The sequence below is a fragment of the Rhincodon typus genome, chromosome 6, assembly GCF_021869965.1.
Source record: "Rhincodon typus isolate 14 chromosome 6, sRhiTyp1.1, whole genome shotgun sequence".
Taxonomy (NCBI): Eukaryota; Metazoa; Chordata; class Chondrichthyes; order Orectolobiformes; family Rhincodontidae; genus Rhincodon; species Rhincodon typus.
The window spans coordinates 35,542,361-35,567,584 of NC_063337.1; the positions used below are offsets into that span (position 1 = coordinate 35,542,361).

Sequence of the window (25,224 nt, forward strand, 5' to 3'; positions counted from 1 at the left end):
GGAAGAATCAAAAGTCAGACTACAAATTAAATGGAGAAAGAATCCAAAAGCACGCAGCATGAAATACAAAATGTTAGCATGACAGTGCAGCAAGTAATTCAGAAGGCAAATTAAATTTCGGCCTTTATTGCAATGGGTTTGGATTTAAAAACAGGGAAATCTTGTTACAACTGCACAAGGTACTGGTGAGGACAAACGTGGAGTACCAAATACAGTTTCGGTTCCCATATTTAAAAAGGATATCCTGGCATTACAGACAAAAAAAGACAAACCAGGCTGATTCCTGGGATGTATGAGTCGACTTATCAAGAAAATGTAAACAGGTTAGGCCATTATTCATTAGAATTTAGAAGAATGGGGAAATATCTTATTGAAACATTCAAAATTCTGAGTGGCTTGACAAGGGAGATGGTAAAAAGATGTTTCCACGATTGGGGGAATCTCAGACGAGGGGCCATAGATACAGAATAAGGCGGCACTCAGTCATTTAAAATAGAGATGCGGAGGAATTTCTTCTCCCAGAGGATATTGAATGTCTGGAATTGAAAGTATTTGAAAAGGAGGTAGACAGATTTATTAAAATGTTGAGGAGTTGAGAGTCATGAGCAACTGGCATGAAAGTTGGGAGCTGAGGCTAATCAGCCATGATCTTGTTGAATGCTAGTTCAGGCTGGAGCAGCCAAGTATCCTCCTCCTGCTCCTATTTCTTTTTTTTCTTACATCCTTTAGGTGTGGAAATGATTTGCCCTTAGCTGGTCTGGCTATGTCACACCCAGATGTACAATGTAGGAACAAACTACTGAAGATACCGGAATCACCAGTTATACACCCGATATCTGGAATCACAAAACATTCAATAATGTGGTTGAGTCTTAATTGTGCTCAGAAATAGCTACGCAGATAGCTATTTCAGATGCATCAAATTATCACAGCAAAGATCAGGCATACACAGAGTAATGGCATCTCTGCTCAGTTAACCTTGCAAAGATTCTCCTCATTAACATCAGTGCCAAAATTGAGAGAACTATCCTAAAGAGCACGCAAACAACAGCCTGACATAACCTTAGACATTGTTATGTCCAATGTCCTACAGTCCTCTGTTAGCATTCACTGATATCTCCTGTCCCACCAGCAGGACAAATGATCGCAAGGGGTATCACAGCACTATATAGTCAGTATGGAAAGTCCCTTGGGAGACTTCACAATCCCAATAAGGCTCAAACATCAGCAAGAAATCTCCTGCTGATAACACTGTTCCTTCAGTGTCATTAGGTTAAAATATGAGAACTGCCTCCTTAATGGCATTCTGGGACTACTTACACCAAATAGACTGCAGTGGTTCAAGAGGGCAGCTCACCATCACCTTCTCAAGGGAACTAGGAATGGGCCAGCCAGTGAGACGCACATCCCATGAATAATTATTTTTAAAAATTACCATTAAACTCAACAGATGAATCAGTACTCCTCCATGTTGAACATGACTTGAAGGAAGTACTGAAGTGCACAGAATGTACACTAGGTGGGGGAGTTCAATAGCTATTATTGAAGTATGGCAACAGCACCACTACTGACCAAGCTGTTCAAGGCTGGAAGGACATAGCTGCTAGACTGAACTGCTGGCAGATGGTGTTCGCTGCTCAGCAGCCACACCCACATCTAGCAAAATCTAAACAACATTCCTGCTTTGACTGATGAGTAGCTGGCAACTTTTGTACCACACAAGTGTCAGGCAATGAATATCACCAGAAAGAACGAATCTAAACGTTGTCCCTTGATGTTCAGTGCCATTAACATCACTGAATCCTCCGATATCAAGATCCTGGGGGTTACCACTGAACAGAAACTGAACCAGCCACATAAATACTGTAGCTGCAGGAGCAGGCCTGAGGCTGGACATTCTGCAGAGAGTTACTCATCTACTGGCTTCCCAAAATCTTTCCACCAACCACACGGCACAAGTCAGGATTGTGATGGAATATTGTCCACTTGTCTAGATGAGTGCAGCTCTAGCAACACTCAGGTAGCTCAGCAAGCAGCCTACTTCATTGGCACCTCACCTATCACTCCATTCACACTCACTGCACAATGGCAACAGCTCATGTAGACTTCAGATGAATTGCAGCAACTCAGTAAACTTCTTTTGATAATAACTTGCTAAATCCATAATCTCTACCAGCTAGAAATAATAGTTGCATGGGAATATTACCTGAAAGATCCCCTCCAAGGCACACTCAATCCTGATTTGTACTATATCATTGTTCATTTACTACCATTTGGCCAAACTCCTGGAACTCCTATCTGAGTTGAACTGTGTGGCGTAGCTAGATCGCAAGGACTACAGATGTTCAAGAAGCCGTCTTCTTCTCAAGGGCAGTTAGGGATCAGCAACACTCATGTCCTACAGACCAGTAAAATACATGCAAATCAAATTGGCAACAGAAGGAAACTTCCAATTTATCAGTGGAGTTCAAGTTTAAGAGTGAAAGGCCAACATTGCACCTCAGTGCACTCTCTGGTTCCTTGTGCCACTATTTGATATGTTGTTGCCATTATTAATTTTAAAAAAAAGCCAAAACAATCAAAAGGGCACAAACCTCATTCCCTCTAACACAGAACCTTAAGGAGATTAATCAGGTATGTTGATTTTATACCTTTCAAATCACAGCACCAGTAAAAGCTTGCTCATTTTTCTTTTCCCAAGAATATTGTAGCAGACTTTTCTCCAGCAGATTACTTATTTTAGCATCTATTAAACGATTACCATACCTCAAACACAATCAGGATGATGAGTTTTTCATATAACAGCTTCTCCCTCCCATATTCTGAAGTGAATGCAATGATGCAGCCATTGGTCACCACAGCTACGTTATTTATTAGATCCAATATTGTAAACCAGTGACCTGCCAACATACAATTCACATTAGTCATGCCCCATATCACAAACCAGAGGAAAAATGCACCAGCATTTCATGGGGATATACTTTCCCATTGAGCCATAAGTAAATTAACCACACAGAATTGAGCTTAAAATCGAAAATTGATTTAAGAACAGGATAATTAATATCCATCCATTATAGCCAACGAAAGCTAAAAACTTAAAAGAGAAAGTGTTTGTTAAGGCAAAGAAAGGGTTTTTAGTGATCTTATCATTGGAAAAAAATAATGTAACAAAGAGATGTGCAAGTATTAGTATAATACTTCAAACATTCTGGCCTGGAGGAGAATGAGCAGCCTGGGAATATAGACTTGTATAAATTAGAACAGTTTATGAGTCAACATCAATGTTTCAGTATGTGCTGGACAGAAATCCAAAACTGACATTTACCTGAGCTGTGGGCCACCAGAGAAGTGTGGCCACTGAAGGTAAACATAGATAAATAAAGTTACAAAGAAGTGACTAATTGGGTAAATAAAGGGGAATGACAAATTAACTCTATGTTGTCAACTGGAATAGATTCTATTTGAATTTGTACCGAAGATTTTGCAAACAATGACCAATCCGAGGAATTGTCATTATTAACTGATATGAAGGGCTGAATCTTGCATCCTTTTAACCAAGTGCAGGATGGAATGGGTCTTTTGGAGGGATTCTTGCCATGACGCCTAGCAAGATTTCTCACTGTATTTTACCAAACTCAAACTGTTAAAGGCCTACACAGTCCCTATGGCATCCAAAATGTCTGACTCTGGTCCCATCTTACCACATGCCATTCCTCGAACAACTTGCCACTCATCAAACATCTGCTAAAAGACTGGCATCCCTAGCACCAACAGCATTTTTAATAGGCTGTTGCACACTTGGATGAGCACTGGCATTCCAAAGCTTCCCTGTTTGGTCAGGATTGTTTCCAGAACATATCTGAGATAAGGAAGATGGCATCACAATTCTCTGACAGGGACCTGCAGATCATGGTTGAGGGGTGGTACAAAGGAGAGGACTCCTCTTCTAGGAGGACTGATAGAGGAGGCTGCACCACCAGACCCTGGCAGCCTTGTCCCAGATTGCTAGCTAGTCAGTGCCACCTTAATGGTCCAGAGGAATAGTCACCTGGTGAGCACTCCAGGTGTCATACCAGGAGACAGGGCAGTGTCAGGAAGCACACAACTAGCAGAGGAACAACACAGAGGTCCCTCAGAAGTCTCCACCCAGGACACTCTCCACCTCCACTCTGCCCCTACCCAATTCTGCCCCTTGGATGTTTATGCTGAGGAGTGGCGTTCTGACAAGAAAACCCTCATGTTTGGCCTGTTCAGACACAAACAGCCCTGGAGTCACCTGACCAGGCCTCCAGGGACACCTGGCTCCACTACTGAGCATGCTCCTTCCACTCTAGCTGCAGAACCAGGGAGTGCACTACCACACAATGAGAGGGAGAGGAAGGGGAAAGCTTATTGATGACATTTTGGTAGCACACGTGACAATGCAATGTACATTATTTGGTACATTTTTACAAATTGCACTGTTTTGACCTTACATCTCATTGTTTTTTCTCAATATAACCTAGAACGTAACTGTTCCAACAAGAAACATAATTCACGGACACACACAATGTACCACAAATTGATGTTTGTGTTGAGAACCTGTTGCAGCATTTGTAAGCAGCAGGAACAAGGCACATGCACGTCTTGGGTCCTGCTGACACCTTTGCCCCACATCCTACAATATTACTTTTCTTTCCCAGACATGTTTCCAAAAGTGTTGGTGTGAACAAAATGGTCATTGATGTCTGGGACAGGGAGCCAATACATTAGGCTGGCTAGGGATTATGGACCCTGAAGACCTGTGCCCAGTACAGTGCCTGGTCTATATGTAATGCTCTTTCCTTTTAAACAACCTCACACTTGTAGATCTTCCACATTTCTGTGTGTTCAGAGCTATTTTTTTCCCAAATTGTGTACCTTCAGTTTCCAGCACAATGGAAGGCAACAGAGAGTGTTCTTCAGTCAATGGTATCCAACCTCTGCCTCTACACATTGGTGAGGCTGTAAACATCCTGGTAGCCCTTCCTGTGAACCCCATCCAACCTATCTACATGAGCTTGCACCCATCCAAGCTTCACCCCCCGAGCCCTGGCATATGGGACAACCATGCCAGGTGACTGACTGTGACCCACGCCCTGATTGCAGAAGCATGACTCTCTGACCCAGAACACCTTGACTGGATGCCTGACTGTGGACTGGTTTTACAGGCTGCACTTGACTTACTGTGCCAAGAACCCTGACTGACTGGTGCCTGAATTAGGTGAAGAGTACTCCTCCAAGACTTTGAGACATTGCCGGTTGTTTGCTGTACATGCAGTGTGTTTGCCACAAGAGCTGCTGGCACGTTGTACAGGTGTGAGATTGACACAGCTCACTGCTATGCAGCAAGATGTCCATTCTCTGCACTGAGTACTGCTAACTAGCAAGGCAAACTCCCTGGTTATATCTTTGTGGTAATTTACAGAGTAAAGCAAGCTATAGCATAGATGCTGTGAGCATGCAGGTTGGTGCTAAGAGAAAATGCTAAGAGAGCAAGTAAGCAGCTCTGAGGTGCAGCCTAGTCCAGTCTGTGAGCTGATGGTGAAATGTCCTTGCTTACAGCCTTGCAAAGCTAATTGTTGGTGTGCCCTACAAGTCTGTGCCTCCTGAACAGTGTGCAAATGGGTCAGAGAGGCACCATGATGGTCGTGACAGGTTGGCAAATGCCAGATGCCAAAGCCCGTGAATGAGGGGTGTGTGGAGGCTGGTGCCATGGATCATGCCCTGAGATGTTGTTTGGTCCTAAGCGACAATGAGTTCCTTCAGAGTAAGTGGTTGCCAGAAGATTCCAGAAGATGCAGTTGAACAAACTACTAGTTGCAGCGACGCTGTGGTGAGTGAAGGGCCGAAGTGTAGCTGGTTGCGTCTTCAAAAATGTAATGGTAAGTGAAGTGCGGGCTTGGTTTCTCCAGAGGTGAATTCAGAAGGATTCAGACAGGTGGGAACATGATAGGAGAATGTGAATGATGAGTTTTACACGGAAATAATCAGTAATGGCCTTAGCTAATTGATGTAATGGGATTAGTAAGGCCATGTGAGGTGATAAGTGCAAGGGGGTTGACAGTGAGTTGGGAATTTACCTGGAGGGATAGAGATGCCAGGGAAGATATGAGGCAGTGATTTCAAGGGCAAAAGAATATTGAGATATAGGTTGAATTCATCAAGGATGATGAGTCACTCAGTGCTGAGGTTGAAGGAGGAAAGTAATAAATCACCTTTGGTGGAAAACATTTTAAACTGCTTAGGAGGGCAGGAAAGAATGCTGAAAGGGAAATGAGAGGTTTGGAAAAAGGTGAGATACCGCCACCACAACATTCTTGATGAAACAAGTAGCAGATGATGTTGCACCGTCAAGGGGGAAGGTGTCTTTACCCCTCAGCCAGGTTTCCATTAACGTCATGACATCAACACAGTCATCCATAATTAGCTCATGGACGCCACAAGTGAATGGAAGCTCAGGAGAAAGATATGGAGAGGGACTGTGAGAGCTGATCTAGTGGCAGCATTCACAGGGTTTGCTGTGAGTCGGGTGAGTTAGACAGCAAGATTAGCCCTCAACAGGCTCACTAAGCAAGGAAGGTTGATGAGTGAGTGAGACGGGACAATTGGGGCTACTGTTTATAATGGTGGCAAGAACCTCAACCCTGTTGAAATATGCCAAGGTAGGCATGGAGGGAAGCTGAAGGCTTATCTAACAGTGAGTTAGAATCAATTCCTTACCAATATCTTGAGCCATGAGAGCGATGGGACGTTTGTATATTAATAACAGTCGTTTAGCATCCAAGCGTATATCGAAAAGTATGGTTAAGAAGAAAATAAACGGTCCCAGTGGGAATGAGACAGCAAAAAGCTGTAAACCAAACAGTAAAGAATTAAAATAATCATATTCAATTTAAATCATGCATGTGGCCTATAGCAAGGAAATTTGAACATTTTAATTACAACATTATATATGTGTTTTATTTATCAAACTGAAGTTACCCTACCTCCTAAATTACTGAGCAGTAATAGTTTAAAATATCTGTAAATAGATCAAATTTGATCATGTATTTAGGGACAATGTTTCTGTTCGTTTCATTCAGGAAGATATAATGTACATGGGTATTTCACAAGATCAATAATGAAACAGTTTTAAATTGTTCTTTTAATACATAGTCAAAATTACCTATACTGATCCTGACTAGCAGCTACAGGTTCTCTGAATAGCTATTAGCTTTTCTGAATGCATCTGGTTCTAAACTTTAGGTGTTTGCAATGAAGAGCAGAAATATTTCTCAGGGATGTATCTTGTACTCTGCTTCCACGTAAAAAGCTGAAAATGTGTACTGTTGCCATACCATAAAGTTAATGGCTCTCAAATGTTGACAGAAATCCATGATAGGGCAAATAATGGAGGATTCAACTTTGGTCTCCTTAATTTGTGATTTGTGATTAAAAAAGAGCTGCATCTTCTCCTCTCCTCAATTAACGATAAGCTTTAAAGCAGTCTGATTTTCCAGGGATCAGATTTAGGGTGGGGTTATTACAGTTGCCTTCTGGAATTCCCATTTGAAACAGGCAGGAACCTAATCACTGACTATACACCAGGCTTGTGTGACCTAACGATTCCAATATCATTTTCTGACCATACTGTCTGACTAATCTATAAGTTAATTGAAGCATATCCCTTCAAAAAAATTGTGGTTCCATTTCATAATAATTCAGTTGTTGCAAAACAAATTGAGACACCTTGAGAATATGAAGGGTGCTTTACAAATACGAATTCTTTATTCTTTGTGCTTGTGCACAAGCTATCAGTATGGAAAGGTGAAGTAAGTAAGTGAACCACACTGGTTAGATTCTGAAATTCTTACTGCATCAGTTTCACACTTCAGTCAGTGTATAACATGGGGTTTGAATAACCCCACAGTTTAGAAGTCAAATGTCTACCAGGCTATAACTTTCTAAGCTACAACTTTAATGACAGTTATTTCTTCCTGGTAACTGTGAGAATTCCTGGTAACAGTTAGAAATGTCTTACCATCTGGAGACCATATTGTATGACTTTTTCAGTGTACTCCTCCAGTGTGAAGTCTCCAAGGTCAGGTTTGTTATAGTCCCTGAGAATACAGTCATCCACTGTACTGTATTCTTTTTGATGGGATCTTTTGTTTGCATTACCACAGAATCTGCTTAGCAGATGATTTCCCCACCTAAATAACAATGTGCAAAACAATTACAGTAAATTATAAAATATTGGCCCACAATGTTGTCCATCACAATTGTTGCTAGCTAAGAATGGATGACAAATCGTTTTCTTTATATAGTATGAACTATGAGGTATGATCATATAAATTCTTAAAGCAACTGTATTCAAGTTCTCTATCTACTAATTTAACTGAGCTATTAACACATTTAATTTAAACAGGCAGACAAACCCTCTCTTCCATTAATGTAGCAGGCAGAAAAAATGGATACTATTTATTAAACATTTGCAAATTACTAATCCACAAACATTTTTAGCCCTACACTCTGCATATTAGAAATACTTTTCTCTTGTATCATCAACAAGGAACATAGCAGCAGGTGTAGGCCATTCAGCCCCTCAAGTCTGTTCCACTATTCAAGGAGATCAAGCTGATCTATGGCCTAACTCAAGATCTGCCTTGGGCCCATATCCCTTAATAACTTTGCTTAACAAAAAATTACTGATCCCATTTTAAAATTAACAACTGATCCAGCATCCATTGCCATTTGTGGAAGAAAGATCAAAACCTCTACCACCCTCCATGTATAGAAATGCTTCTTGAATGGTCTGGCCCTAATTTTTAGATGCCTAGTTCTAGAATCTCCAATCAGTGGAATTAGTTTATCTTTATCTGGTCTGTCTTTTCCTGTTAATATTTTGAAGATTTTGATCAGATCACCCCTTAACTTTTTAAATTCTCGAGAAAACAGACCTAATTTGTACAATCTCTCCTTATAACTTGGCCCCTGAAGCTGAGGTATCATTCTTGTAAATCTACATTGTACTCCTTCCAAGGCCAATATATCCTTCCAAAGATGTAGTGCACAGATTTGTTCAAAGTACTCCAATCAGATATTTATATACCTGCAGCATAATTTCTTTATACTCCATTTGTCTGGATAAAAAGGCCAGCATTCCATTAGCTTTCTTGATTATTTTCTGCACCTGTTGGTGGTATTTGAAAGATCTGTGCACCTTAGTCTCTTTGGACATCCACTCTATTTAATTTCATACCATTTAGAAAACAGACTGATCTATCCTTTTTCAGTTCAAAATGGATAACCTCACTCTTGCTTACACTGAAATCTATTTGTCACAGTTTTGCCCATTCATCTAGTCTGTCAAATCTTTCTGCAATTTTATGCTATCACCTACAACTGTCTACAATGCTGCATAACTTTGGGTCATCAGCAAATCTGGATGCAAGATTTTATATGCCATTATCCACGCCATAAATATATAATGTGAACAATCAAGGACACAGATCCTTATGGGACACCACTTAGTTACATGCTGCCAATGTGAGTACCTACCCATTATCCCTACTTTCTGTTGCCTGCTGCACAGCTAAGTTTAACCATTCAATATTCACTGGTATTAAAAGCAGATGTCAGGTAGAACCCTGTTCCTTGCAGTCTTGACATGATTTACAGTGATCTATGGCTCATTCCAAGTTTTCATCTCTGATTATTTGGGAGGAATAAGAGTTAACAGAACCAAAAAAAGCACTGTATTTGTGCATGCAAAGGATTGGCTGTCCAATGTTAGTGCATATTATTTAACAATGTGGATGAATGCATTGGAAGAATTTACAGAATGAGTGAGTTTGTCTAATGAGGAAAGCTTGATCAAGCAGGCCTTGTATCTGTTCAAGTTTTGAACAGTAAGAGTCAACGTGAACGAAACATACAAGATATCTTAAAGTGGATGTGGAGAGAACGTTGCCTCTTATTGAAGAATCAAGATAACTGTTTAAAAATAAGGGGACACCCATTTACAATAGAGATGAGGGGAATTTATTTCTCTCTGAGGGTTGTGAGTCTTTAGAACTGTCTTCCTGAAAAGTTGGTTGATGCAGAGTCTTCAAATATTTTTAAAGCAGAGGTGGATAGATTCTTGTTAAGCAAGGGGGTGAAAAGTTATCAAGGGTAGGTGGATTTGAGGGTGCAATCAAAGCAACTGGTCTTATTATATGACAGAGTAGGCTTAAGGGGACAAATGTCCTGTTCCTGCTCCTTGTAGGTATGTTTGTATACTGCTGGAGCCAAGTTGTCATGTTGTCCTATATTCACACACAATGTCAGTGAAACAGTGGAACATAGTCTACAACTAAAGATATATGAATTTGGTGAATAAGGAAGTATTATTTTCTCACCCATTACAGTAGAGAAGTAAAAAGAGTTGAGACCATCATAAATATTTGTAAATAAGTACTCTATATATATATTAATATGTTGGAATTGAATAAATATTTATATATAGAATGAATACATGAAAGTATGAGTCACTTGCATCGCAATTAAGTAAATATGTATCCCAGTTACTTCTTGTACTCAGTACAAAATAATTCAAATTACAATAGTTGATCAAAAATATAATATTGTAGAGTAGTCGCTGATGCCATAATCTAGTAGGAAGCCATATTCAAAGGGATAGTCTGTGGCTGCAAAATTTAGTGCCAATTTTCAAGTCATTGCTCCCATGAAGCATAATTCCTTGCTTAGAAAGTGGGAGTACTGAATATATCTTTTCAAATGAATTGTATTCAATTGAAAATATATGCCCTCTCACAAATATGAATGCAACTATGGTCACTTTGATATTTATAATTGCAATGATCCTTTGCCTGTACTATGCCTGTAAAGCAACCCTGGCATCACCCTAAAAATACATTCTTGTTTCCTTTGCTGTTCAAGGTCATCCTGAGCAGAAGCTGTGTAGTTTGTATGAAAGTTGATATTATCTTTATAATTTCTACCCTAAAACTGCGTACAACAATGCAGCAACGAAAAATCTTATTGTTCTTTCATGGGCGAATTTTTTAAACAAATGTTGCAAGTGTGACAAAAATAGAGAACAATCTTTGCTTCAGCAATGGAAAGTGAAAGAAGAGGCATTTTAAAATATGCCCTTTCCTCCTAATATATTTTATTTAAATTCAATCATTTAGTTTGAAAAGGGACACAACACAAAGCCTTGCACAAAGTTCTTTCTACATTGTTCTTTCCATGTTGCCTGAACATTTAGGGAAATTTTAACACCCAAAGCTGATTTTCAGATGAATGACTAATTAGAATATCTGAATTTGCCATCACAACTGCAATCTCACTCTAATTGGTCCACTTTCAGGTTTATTTAGGGTGTTAGCAAACAAGCTAATCACTGATTTTAATTCTTGCCAGATGTGGGTAAATATTGCTACCATTACTGTCCTTAGAAGATGACAAGGGACTCCTATTAATTGAATTTCACTTAGTTTTGCATTTAATGTGCCCAACACAGCGAGACAGATGCATCACATTGTCCAAGATTTGAGATGGGAGTGGCAATGCTGCATGGTTAAATGTGAAGGTGATGAAGTGCATAGTGGCTGCTGAAAGCTGAATCATTGTGAGGGGTGGTATAATGGAGAACATTTGGCAAAGTAGGGAGAAGCGGGGAAGCAGGGTCTGAAAGCACAGGATGCATTGTTTCACTATTCCTGACCTGGTTAAATTATTCAACCACTTCTTGCATTACATTCAAGTACTGAACACTATGTTGCTGGTACACACCTCATCAGTTTGCTTCAAACATAATTTCCAAGTGAAAGCTGCTGACCTCATTCTTTCACTGCTGGGCCAAGTGTATCCTTCCTGCTCCTGACTGCCCCAGCAATAATTTCAGCAGTTTTGACTAAGTCTGAATGCTACTCTTGCTCAAAAGCCAACCTCCATCACAAACACCTCCAACTTGCATTTGTAACAATGTCCCTTTGAACACAGCTAAGATCATATCATCTGAGTGTTCATCATGCCCATTGCGCTACAAAACATGGAAGCCAAAATGAATTGCTTCAATTCAGTTGCAATTGTGAATTCTGATCTGCTGAATGGACTTCTGACATTTCCCTGCACAATTCTAAACCCCACTACATCATCGCTTGAAAGCAAACTAACTAAAAAATTACATTTCCAACAACTCCCACATTGCAAGTGATTTAAAACTTTAAAACAAATATTTAATAATATAAAGACAGACTTACGGTACAATAACATCTTTCAGAAACTTTGGAAGTGGGTGGGTGATCATCAGCATTAGAACTTGAAAACAAAGTTCTGTCATGCAATTGTTCAGTTCTCCACAATTATCCTCCAAGCCAGGCAAACCAATTAATGTGAAAAATTGTTCATTGTTCTAAAATCATCAGAAAAATTAAGAGCATTTTTGAATTGTAAAGCAACCAGTCACTTTTTCATAAACTGTTGCATGCATTACTCACCGTTCTGAGAAATGCAATATAAAAGAGAGGTGAATAATTGTTGGCAAACTCAAAGGCAAATAACTTGATAATCAGAGCGTCATTGTATTCAGTCTGAGTTCTGTGGTTTTCTACAGAGGGAAAAAAGAATGAAATCAGTAACAACAATGATACATTTGTTTTAGAACATCCCCAGAATGAGTGTTAACCTGAATCATTAATGAAAATTCTTTCCTTTTTCCACACACTAAAATCATTTTCTGGTAAAAGCTAGTATTAGTGATATATATTCCGTCTCTGCTTAATTTTGCCATGTTGAACATTGATTCACTCTGGCATTGTTTAATTAATGGGTCTGTTTTCTTGTTCACCCGAGTGTTGAAAGAGGTACCTGTAGAGTTAGTAGACACACTGTTGGACCTCTTTCTAAATTCTATAGACTCTGGAATGGTCGCTGCAGTAAGGGAGGTTGCAAATGTAATTCCACAGTTTAAGAGGGAAAACGAGGATCTACAGACCTGTTAATCTAATATTGGTCATAGGGAAAATGATACAATCTATTGTAAGGGATTTGCTAATAGGATACTTAGAAAATAATGGTCGGAATAAATGTAATATTTTGAAGTTTGCAAGTGACACTAAATTAGATGTGAGTGGGAGTCGGGAGAATTCAAAAATGCTTCAAGGGGATTTGGAGTGGCTAAGTGACTTGGCGAAGGTGTGGCAGGTGGAATACAATGTGGAGAAAAGTGAGGCTACCAACTTTGGCAGGAGAAACAGGAATACAGAATACTTCTTAAATAGTGTGCAGCTGGGTGATGTTGAACTTCAAAGGGACTCCAGTGTCCTTGCTCAGGAGTCACTGAAAGTTAATGTGCAGGTACAATAAGCAATTAAGAAGGTAAATATTATGTTGACCTTTAGTACAAATATATTTAAAGTAAGAAGTAGTCAAGTCTCTCTGTTACTGTATAGAAACTCAGTGAGACTAGACCTGGAATATCATGCACAATTTTGGTCTCCTTAATAAGAAATTGAATAGTTTGGTCTCCTGACACAGAGAGGGTGCGATGGAGCCATACTAAACTTTTGAATCAGATCTGATGAAGAGTCATCTAGACTTGAAACATTAGTTCACTCTCTCTCCATTGATGCTGTCTGACCCACTGTCATCTCCAGCATTTGTTGTTTTCACTTAACTAATTCCTGGGATACGAGGATTGTCCTATGAGGAAAGACCAAATAGACTGGGCCTTTAGTCTCTAGAATTTAAAAGAATGAGTGGTAATCTCATTCAAACCACACAAATTTCATATAGGGATTGACATGGTAGATGCTGAAAGGATGTTTTTCCTGACTGAGGGGTCTGGAATTCTCTCTCCCAGAGGACTGTGGAGGCTCAGTCATTGAGTATGTTCAAGATTAAGATGTATAGATTTCCGCATAATGAAAAAACAAAAGGATATGATGCTTGTGCAGGAAAATAGTGTTGGAGTATAAGATTGGTTATGATCTCAAATGGATCAAGGAGCAGGTTCGAAGGGCTGCTCCTATTTTTACATTCTTGTGTTCGTAGGTCAGGAGGTTCATTTCAAAGTTGTTGTCCTCCTATTTGAGGTTTGGTACATGACCCAATTGGAGCTATTTTTACTCCTTATCTCACTCCTTAATGTAGCCTCTGACTTGTGCCCTCACCTGCTCCCTGGCTCACTGTCTTTCTGCCAATCATCTATCACCTCTTGTGCTCCCCAACTCAACCTCTTACAAATCCTTGCTTTTTTTTCTTTCTTTTCTTTATTCATTCACGGGATGAGGGCATCGCTGGCTAGGCAGCATTTATTGCCCATCTCTAATTAAGAATCAACCACATTGCTGTGGGTCTGGAGTCACATGTAGGCCAGACCAGGTAAGGATGGCAGTTTCCTTCCCTAAAGGACATTAGTGAACCAGATGGGTTTTTCACGACAATCGACAATAGATTCATGGTCATCATTAGACTCTCAATTCCAGATATTTATTGAATTCAAATTCCACCATCTGCCGTGGCAGGATTCAAATCCTGGTCCCCAGAACATTATCTGGATTTCTGGATTAACAATCCAATGGTAATACCACTAGGCCATTGCCTCCCCATCAATCAGCCTTCTGCAGAACCACCCTTTTCTGCCCACCACACTTCTGAACCTGCATTCGTGTCCAAGGTTTAAATCCAGATTTGATCTGAAGCTGGAATGCTGGGGTTCTGAAAGTGTGGGTCCTAATGATGCAGAAGTGCCAAGCTGGCATTGTTACAATCCATTTTTTAAAAAAATGCATACAATAGCTTGTGAAACCAGGAATGGGCATACCTTTATTCTATAACATTGTCTGTTGTGTATACTTCCAATGCTCCTAACTGGAATCTCATCCCTAGCGTTTGAACGCTGTCCAACCTAATTATTTCTTGGGCCACATCTCAAAACCTGCTAGTCCTATGCAAACCACCATCCTCCGTTTGATTTTAAGACCAAGTATGCTACCAAGTTGTGTCACAATCAGTTTACTTGTAGTCACACAGAGGGGAGACGATGGCCCAGTAGTCTTATCACCGAACTCCAGAGACCCAGATAATGTTCTGGGGACCTAGGTTCAAATCCTGCCTTGGCAGATGGTAAAATTTGAATTCAATATAATACCTGGAATTAAGAGTCTAATGATGACCATTGTTGGAAAAATCCATCTGGTTCACTAACGTCCTTGAGGGAAGGAAACTACCATCCTTACCTGGTCTGGCCTACATGTGACTCCAGACCCATAGCAATGTGGTTGACTCTTAAATGCCCTCTGGGCAATTAGGGATGGGCAATAAATGCTGCCTGACCAGTGACACCCTCATCCTGTGAATGAATAAAGAAAAAAAATTAATCTAACATTATGTAATTCTGCCTAACTGTAACTGATATTGACGTTATTACTTTCATATCATGTTACTCTGCCGAGTGACATTTGACAAAGAAATACACCATCAGATTTCACAGAGCTACAGTGCTAAAACTTTTAACATTCAAGATTGAAGGGGCTTACATTCTCCTGACTCATGCAATCCTTATCTGAAATCACTGGTGTTATCAATGAAAAATGGCTAGAAGAGATTTCCTTTTTTAAATTCAGTCACAGGAAGTGGGTTTCACTGGCTAGGTCAGCATTTATTGCCTATCTCTAATTGCCCAGAGGATAGTTAAGATTCAGTTGTATTGCTAAGTCCAGAGTCACATATAGGCCAGGCCAGGCCAGGCCAGCTAAGGACAATAGTTTCATTCCCTAAAGGACATTAGTGAACCAGATGGATTTTTTTCTGACATCCAGCAATAGTTTCGTGGTCGTCATTAGTCTCTGAATTCCAGATTATTTTTTAATTGAATTCAAATTCCATCATCTAGCATGGCATGATTTGAATCCGGGTCCCCAAAACATTACCTGGATCTTGAGATTAATAGTCTAGCAACAATACCACCGGGGCATTGCCTTCCCAAACTGCAGGAAAGGAGGAGATAAGAAAATATAGCAGCCATGTTCGACTTTATCTTTATTTTAACATATAGTAGTTAAGAAGAGAAGTAATTATATTTAGTTAAATATACTCTTTGTATGAGTTAACTTTGTAACAATGTGTGTTTATGTTTATGACTTATAATCATGTAGAATTTTATAAGATTGTAGTGACCAAATATTTGAAAATGTATCTCAATCGTGCCTTTTGCACCTATATCTTTAACTAAAGTATTGTTTACTTTAAAAATTTATTAAAGTAAAATTTTCATATTTTATGACTATTTTGTGATCCTTTGTATTGTGTTATATAGGTTTAAGGGAAATCTGAGGTAAGTGTGAGTGTCAATCGCAATGTCATAGCAACATACAACCCCTATCGTAAACAAATGGACAAAGAAGGTTACTGTAAAATGTTTTGTTATCTCAGTGGTAAGGTTTAACTCAACGAAATGACAAGTATAGATATAGTGACCTGGGACAATGCCACTTGTGAATTTTAATAGAATAATTAATCAATAATGAGAAGTGATGACAGTAGATCACAATTACTTTTAAAGAAACGAATGAGAAATTGGGGATAAACTACATAAACAATCCGAGACAAACTATGAATTGTTCAGGCACTGAGTGTGCAGCGCCTGGTCAATGAAAAATCTGATCATAACATGCCTAGATCAATAAGGTATCTCTGATTATGCGAAGGGGTTGTTGTTTGGAAAGGGTTAATAAGTTGTTAGTGAATATCTATTCTTTTCAACAGTTGGGTGTGCAGAAAGAAGCAGAGACAGCAGCCTTGCTAACTTAGGATTGCTATCCCATTCAGGAGTCTTGGGGGGTCCATCGTCTGCTTACCTGCCATTTCTGTTGTATTTGTTTTGATAACTTAACTAATTGGTGAACTTTGTCTAAAGACTCTTAAACCCGGAATGTCTCATATTTAATTGGAGCCCGAGTCTTAGGTTTGAAATTAAATTGGATTTTGAATCTAGAATTCTTTAGGTGACTTGATTTGAAGATAAAAGTCAAAACTTCTCCTCCTGCCACTTGCCATTTATCTACAGGGCCCCTAGTCACTGTGAGTGTTCAGGAGAGGGGAGCAGCAAGCAAGAGTACTCAAACAAAATGGACTGTAATAGTCCCGACTCAGCACTTTTGCAAAATCCAGGCTTGTACTCTCATGACCTTGCAGCACTGGTTTTCAACCGGATTTAGATGTTGAATGGATTGCAGGTTTAAGCGAGGGAAATGGCAGGTGGGAGAGTCAGGGAACGCAAGTTTCAGTGAGACGGTGACTCAGATATCACAAGTTGGAGTGTTGGCAGCAAAAAGGTGCATTTGGTAGTGGGTAGTAGTTAATTAGAAAGTTATAATATTTCTTTTCTTTTATATTTCTAAACACATTTTTAGAAAAAAAATTAATTTACCAATATGGGAATTTAGCAATGCAAAATATTTAAATTTACAGGGTATAATGTTTTAATTTTCTTGTCTAATAAGAACTGTCCTACAGAACCTAACTTCACCTTGTACATTGGTTTTAGTGACAAAATCTGTTTGTTTAGAGTTATTTCACTTAATGTTGCGATTCTCAGCAACATAACTATAACATGAAGACTTACTGTATAGACTGAGATCACACTATGAGTACCAGCATACAGGTACACAGATGTTACAATAATGTTACACAACCAGAATTTTCTGAATATTTTTCAACTCCGTTTTCAAATGCTATAATAGAGGCTTCGCTAGTTTTTCCTCATAGGGATGTTTTTTTTACACTGTCCAATAAACTTTCCACTGTATTCTGGATTTGGGCTTGCTCCATTTGGCTGCCCAAATATACAATATTCATAAATCACATGCTATAGGCTATCTGGAACAATATTGGTTAAATTTGTGGATAACATCACATGCCATTGGTAATAGACCAGCTTTGAAATACATAAATATATTAAAGCATAACTACTTACCCCAGTTAGTCATTATAACTGCAAGTTTCTGATACCCCTAAAATTAAAATAACAATCAAATTATGTAATATATTTTCCATATCAGAATACATTGTTTTACGACATACAAAGCTAAATTTGAGCTTTTTACAATTAAAATATCAAAGCAGGTTAAGGAAATTAATTTCTAGAGTTATCACCATCTGAAATAGGTTATTAAATGTGCAATAATTATAGATTGTCTCCAATCTTTTAAAACAGAGCTAGACAACTTCCTAAGAGAGTGGGACCTTTCAAATTCCATATGGGAAATTTTGGGATAGTGAGATTCACAAGTTACCACACTCTATATACATAATACATATATAATCCAACAGAATTAGGTAAAGACTTTATTTAACAGAAATATTTCCAAATAAATACATGCTTTAAAATGAACTATAATGACTTCATCATATTTGAATATTTACTTGTACATTTCCTTATAAGAAATTTAGATTTGCCTTATGTTACCCGTATTTAGCGCCTAGATGTACCTCGTTATTCTCAAGATTCAGTGATTACAAGTCAGGCAGAGGTCATATGATTTCTGTAAATGATCACTAGAAATGCAAACCATCCTGCTGGCAACCTTTTAAACTCATGCTGATTTTTATGAACCAAAAATAAGGACAAATATACCAAATTGGTTGTGGAGCTTTGCTTTCCAAATATTTTATCCACTCTGTGTGGCTTTTCCAGATGATTTCTGCTTAACTGGAATTTTAGTATGATACAACACAGAGGAGGTCATTTGGCCTTTAGTGGATGTGCTGGCTCTTTAAAAGATACTATCCAATTAGTTAAGTTAAGGGGCAGCACGGCAGCTCATTGGCTAGCACTGCTGCCTCACAGCACCAGAGACCGGAGTTTGATTCCAGCCTTGGGTAACTCTGTGTGGAGCTTGCATGTTCTCCCCGTGTCTGCATGGGTTTCCTCTGGGTGCCCCAGTTTCCTTCCACAGTCCGAAGATGTGCAGGTTAGGTAGATTAACCATGGGAAATGCTGGGTTACAGGGAGAGGGTAGAAGGTGGTTCTGGGTGGGATGCCCTTCGCAGGGTTGGTTTGGACCTGGTGGGCCAAATGGCCTGCTTCCACACTGTAGGGATTCTATGATTTTAAGAAGTCTCACTGTTCCCTGATTGAACACCACTGGTGTCATGGAATCCAAATCATAACAAGCTGCTGAACATTCTTTTAATTCATGTCATATCTGAATCATTTGCCAATTATTTTAAATCTGTGTCCTATGTTTACTGTCCTTCCATCAGAGGAATCAGATGTTATGATTTGGATTCCATTACACTAGTGGTGAAGCAGAGTCTTTAAAGCAGTGGGTAGATAGATTCTCGATGAGCAAGTGGGTAAAAGGTTGTCATGGATAGGTGGGATTGTGCAGTAATTAAATCAGGTACAATCTGAGTGAATAGTGAAGCAGGCTTGAGGATTGTCTGGCCTACCCCCACTCCTAATTTGCATATTTGTATGGTCGTAGACAGTGTTATGTTCTTTGTACTTGCAATCAGAATAGAATTTGTAGTTCAGTGTGAATATCAACTTTTTTATTCAATGTTCTCATTGTAAAAATGACTGAAGCCTTATTGAAAGAGGTGTAACTAAATGTATTTTAATGAGGACCATGTATCAACTATTGCTGAGCAACCCCTCCATGTGGAAAGCCTAATTTTATAGGGGTAGAGAGGCTTTCTGGCAGAATAGCATAAAAAAAGGATGATTTTAAAATAGTTTATTTTAAAGATTTGTTTGTGATATTTCATCTAATACTATGTATATGTTCCGATTTTTATTTGGCTTTCTGTAAACTTATCAAAAATGAATTATAATCTCCGTTTTGTACTTCTGCTTTACTGTCTATAAGAATAATTTAATCTGATTGGTTGCTCAGCCTGCTGATACTTCCACTATGATTTTGAACAGAATAAGGTATCTTGCTTTCTCTGACTATCAGTGCTTCCTAGGACTATTGTTTGCAGTAGAAGAAAGATATTCTGGCAACTGTTTGAATAAACTGCAGCTTGTCTTTATAATTCATTCCTCAAAGGACACAGATAGCATTCTGAAAACCTCAAGATGTCACAAGTAACAATTTAGACATTTTTGAGACTTGAATGAGGTGGATTTTGGGGCAAATAGATAGAGATTGTTCCCATTGGTGGAAGAATTGAGAATTAGAGGACACTGACTTTAAAGGATTGGCAAGAGAACGAACAGAGATTCAAGGATAAGCATCTTTATGCAGTGAATGTTTAGAATCAGGAGTGCACTGCTTGAAACAATGATGCAGGTAAATTCATTCATGGCTATCAAAAGGGATTTGGATTGTTATCCGAAAAAAAAATTACAAATTTATAGTAAAAGGGAAGGGAGTGGGGATTGCTATGTTATAGGGTACAGCCATCGATACACATGGACTCCTTTTGTGCAGCAATCATTCTACGATTCAATGGTATATTCTTCAAACAACAAGCTTGGAAGCCATTCTGGTTTGAAGCTGACAGCACAGAGATGTCTGTAATTTGTCACAGTTACAGACCTTTGTGTTTTCATACCATGCTTAGTTTTGCTATTACACGCTATTCTCTTAATTATCAGTAATAGGTTACTTCTGTTGAGATCATTCTCAGGCCGGTCATGGCAGCCTTGAGGAGGGGTTCATAGAATGCATCCGCGATAATTTCCTTGAACAATATGTAATGGAACCTACGAGGGAGCAAGCTATCCTAGATCTAGTCCTGCGTAATGAGACAGGAATAATTAATGATCTCACAGTTAGGGATCCTCTCGGAAGGAGCGATCACAGTATGGTCAAATTTAAAATACAGATGGAGCGTGAGAAGGTTAAATCCAGTACCTATGTCCTGTGCTTAAACAAAGGAGACTGTGAAGGAATGAGGGAGGAGTTAGCTAAGGTAGAATGGGAGCAAAAACTTTATGGTGGGTCAATTGAGGAATGGTGGAGGACTTTCAAAACGATTTTTTACAGTGCTCAGCAGAAGTATATTCCAGTGATAAGGAAGAACTGTAGGAAAAGAGAGAGCCAGCCATGGATGTCTAAGGAAATAAAGGAAAGTATCAGATTGAAAAAAAAAACATATAAAAAAGCAAAGAGTGGTGGGAAACTAGTAGACTGGGAAATCATTAAAGGCCAACAGAAAGCTACAAAAAAAGTTATAAAGAAAAGTAAGATAGATTATGAGGGTAAACTAGCTCAGGATATAAAACAGGCAGCAAAAGTTTCTATAAATATGTAAATCGTAAAAGAGTGGCGAAGGTAAACATTGGTCCTTTAGAGGATGAGAAGGCCAATTTAATAACTGGGAATGAGGAAATAGCCAAGACATTAAACAGTTATTTCGTGTCGGTCTTCACAGTGGAAGACACAAATAACATGCCGAAAACTAATGGCAAGAAGGTTATAGCAGGTGAGGACCTAGAAACTATCATTATCACTAAAGAGGCAGTGCTGGGCAAGCTAATTGGGCTAAAGGTAGACAAGTCTCCTGGCCCTGATGAAATGCATCCCAGGGTACTAAAAGAGGTGATGGGGGAAATAGCAAATGCACTAGTAATTATTTACAAAAATTCACTGGACTCTGGGATGGTTCCTGCAGATTGGAAAACAGCCAATGTGACGCCACTGTTTAAAAAAGGAAGTAGACAAAAAGCAGGTAACTATAGACCAGTTAGCTTAACTTTGGTAGTGGGGAAAATGCTTGAATCTATCATTAAGGAAGAAATAGCAAGACATTTGGATATAAATTGTCCCATTGGGAACACCCAGCATGGGTTCATGAAGGGTAGGTCATGTTTAACTAATTTGGTGGAATTCTTTGAGGACATTACTTGCATGGTGGACAATGGGGAACCTGTGGATGTGGTGTATCTGGATTTCCAGAAGGCATTTGACAAGGTGCCACACCAAAGGCTGCTACATAAGATAAAGTTGCACGGTATTACAGGTAATGTATTGGCATGGATAGAGGATTGGTTGACCAGTAGAAAGCAAAAAGTAGGGGTAAATGGGTGTTTTTCTGATTGGCGGTCAGTGGCTAGTGGTGTGCCTCAGGGATCAGTGTTGGGACCTCAATTGTTTACAATTTACACAGATGATTTGGAGTTAGGGACTAAGTGTGGTGTGTCAAAATTTGCAGATGACACTAAGGTGAGTGGTAGAGCAAAGTGTGCAAAAGACACTGAAAGTCTGCAGAGGGATATAGATAGTTTAAGTGAGTGGGCAAAGATCTGGCAGATGGAGTACAATGTTGATAAGTGTGACGTCATCCATTTTGGTAGGAATAACAGGAAAATGGACTATGTTTTAAATGGTAAAAAATTGCAGCACGCTGCTGTGCAGAGGGACTTGGGTGTCCTTGTGCATGAATCGCTAGAAGTAGGATTGCAGGTGCAGCAGGTAATTAAAAAGGCAAATGGAATTTTGTCTGCCATTGCTAGAGGGATGGAGTTTAAAAACAGGGAGGCTATGCTGCAGCTGTATAGGGTCCTGGTGAGGCCACACCTGGAGTACTGTGTGCAGTTTTGGTCTCCTTACTTAAGAAGAGATATACTAGCACTGGAGGGGATGCAGAGGAGATTCACTCGGTTGATTCCAGAGTTGAGAGGGTTGGATTATGAGGAGAGACTGAGTAGACTGGGATTATACTCATTGGAATTCAGAAGAATGAGGAGAGATCTTATAGAAACATGTAAGATTATGAAGGGAATAGATAAGGTGGAGGCAGGGAGGTTGTTTCCGCTAGTGAATCTCTTCTGCACCCCCTCCAGTGTTAGTATATCTCTTCTCAAGTAAGGAGACCAAAAGGGAATAGATAAGGTGGAGGCAGGGAGGTTGTTTCCGCTAGCAGGTGAAACCAGGACTAGAGGGCATCGCCTCAAAATAAGGGGAAGCAGATGTAGGACTGAGGTCAGGAGGGACTTCTTCACCCAAAGGGTTGTGAATCTGTGCAATTCCCTGCCCATTGAAGCGGTTGAAACTACCTCGCTGAATGTTTTTAAGGCAAGGTTAGATAAATTTTTGAACAGTAAAGGAATTAAGGGTTATGGTGAGTGGGCGGGTAAGTGGAGCTGAGTCTCAAAAAGATCAGCCATGATCTTATTAAATGGCGGGGCAGGCTCGAGGGGCCAGATGGACTACTCCTGCTCCTAGTTCTTATGTTCTTATGTTTTTATGTTATAAAACATAACCAAATGAACTTACCTTTCCCAGAGCTAAAATGGATAGTGCATTGAATAATGAGCTAATAATAGTAGTTAAGAAGAGATTTTCAAGCGAATTAGATGTCGTCACTCGAAATCTAACCCAGGTTTTATAGATTACCACTGCCAAGACACTGATGAATACACAGCCCACCTGTATGTAATGTAGAAAGGAAAATTAGATTTTCTACTTGGTATGATTAACACATATATTCTTAACAGTTTTGTTCAATAGTGTTTAGCCCAGATATACAGAAGCACAATATATTTATATATAAAGAAATCTAACAAAGCCGAATTGGGACAGTAAGCACTAACAATCAAATGATGTTAACAAATGCTAATGTTAACAGGGTGAGAAGGAACGTAATTAATATTTTCTACTGGAATCCAACTGTTCCTGTTAATCTCCAGTGACATTTTGTATGCTCAGTGGAAGAATATAGATAGCATTTATGACAACCTGATATTACTGATATTACTGATATTAAGACAACCTGATATTACATCGTTTAAACATCTGAATACACACAGGGGCTACATCATATGTCAGTTGAGGTTCCTGAACAGTTCCTTTTTGCCTACCCCAACATGACGGTGGCATATTTCCAGAGTAAAATGCCCTTCCTGTCTGCCAGACAAAATAGCATTGAAGTGCCATTTATTGTTTTAAAAATGGGTGCTGTGCCTGCATGGCCAGATGGCATACCATGATTTCTCAGTCACCAAATCTGAAAGCACCTTTGAAGATCATATTGAATTTCTCAAATACTGAAAGACACAGACAAGAACTTGGCGTAATGTGTCACCATAAAAGTGGTGTCTTTGATCATGTAGAAGTACCTCAGTATTACTAACTACAGCAACGTAAACAGACGGAGAAATGTACCTTTTTATGATAAAATAAGAATGAATTTTAAAAAAAGCAAGTAACATTCACACCATACAAATGCCAGCCAATAACTATATCTTATTTGTTATGGACCAGACCAGATCCCCTCAAAATGTGTTAAGAGAGTAGCCCAGATTCTAACTTTTTCTGATTTTAAAGGTACATGTGAAGTGCATGTTCCAGATGTGATGTGACTGGTCAAACTGCTTAACATTAGGCAAAACAATTTATTTAAATGCTATAAGAATTTAGAATAACTATTGGAAAACTTAACTGAATAATCGATACAGTAGCTATTACTAATTAACTTTTCCAATATAGTAATATCCCATAAACACACCCCTTGGCAAAAAGGCGAATTCAGACACAGATTCTTACATGCAGTTCTCCAGTCCAGGAGGAAACAACATCAAGAGAGATTTCAGAGAAAGTTGCAGCTAGGAATATCATTCACTGAAACTTCCAACACTTCAGGGATCCCAAACAGCTTCTGACTACTAGTGCTTAAAAAAATCTAGACAGCTTGGTCTGTGAGAGCTGGCCACACCTATTCAGGCTGCTCCCATTGTTCCAACTTTTGGAAAAAGCCAATAGGCCTTATATGTTGTTTCTTTCATCTATCTTCAGCAGGCAGTTCACAGCCTCTGTCTTTATAGCCTCTCGACAAAAAAAACTCCAGGACCATCATCACATATTTTTAAATAATCTAATGACGTACTGTTGACATTCAATCCATTACCACTTCTAAATCCTGCTTCTGCATCCTGGAGGGTATCACCATTTACCGGAACTTAACTTGACTAGTCACTTAGATGCTGTAGACACAATAAAAGGTTGGACTGGAAATTCTGTGGCAAACACCTTACCTCCTCAGGCTGTCCATCATCTACATGCCACAAGTCAGGAGTGTGATAGAATATTATCCATTTGTCTGGACGATTGCAGGTCCAACAACACTCAAGAATTTTGATACCATTCAGACCAAAGGAACCCACTTAACTATACCCAATCCACTACCTCAAGCATTCACTATCTCCATCACCTGCACAATTGCCAACATTGTGTACCATCTACCAGATGCAGTGCAGCA

At 39.2% G+C, this 25,224-nt stretch overlaps 1 protein-coding gene across 1 annotated transcript in view; it reads right to left on the reverse strand.

The window, feature by feature from the left end:
* LOC109921444 (anoctamin-7-like) overlaps positions 1-25,224 on the reverse strand; it is a 73,634-nt gene that overhangs the window by 2,901 nt on the left and 45,509 nt on the right. The window contains exons 13-20 of the mRNA XM_048597934.1: positions 23,244-23,396; positions 17,990-18,026; positions 12,510-12,619; positions 12,273-12,424; positions 8,042-8,213; positions 6,742-6,871; positions 2,767-2,900; positions 962-1,052 (exon numbers count right to left, since the gene is read on the reverse strand). Coding sequence (XP_048453891.1) covers positions 962-1,052; positions 2,767-2,900; positions 6,742-6,871; positions 8,042-8,213; positions 12,273-12,424; positions 12,510-12,619; positions 17,990-18,026; positions 23,244-23,396 — 979 coding nt within the window. The remainder of the gene's footprint in view (positions 1-961; positions 1,053-2,766; positions 2,901-6,741; positions 6,872-8,041; positions 8,214-12,272; positions 12,425-12,509; positions 12,620-17,989; positions 18,027-23,243; positions 23,397-25,224) is intronic.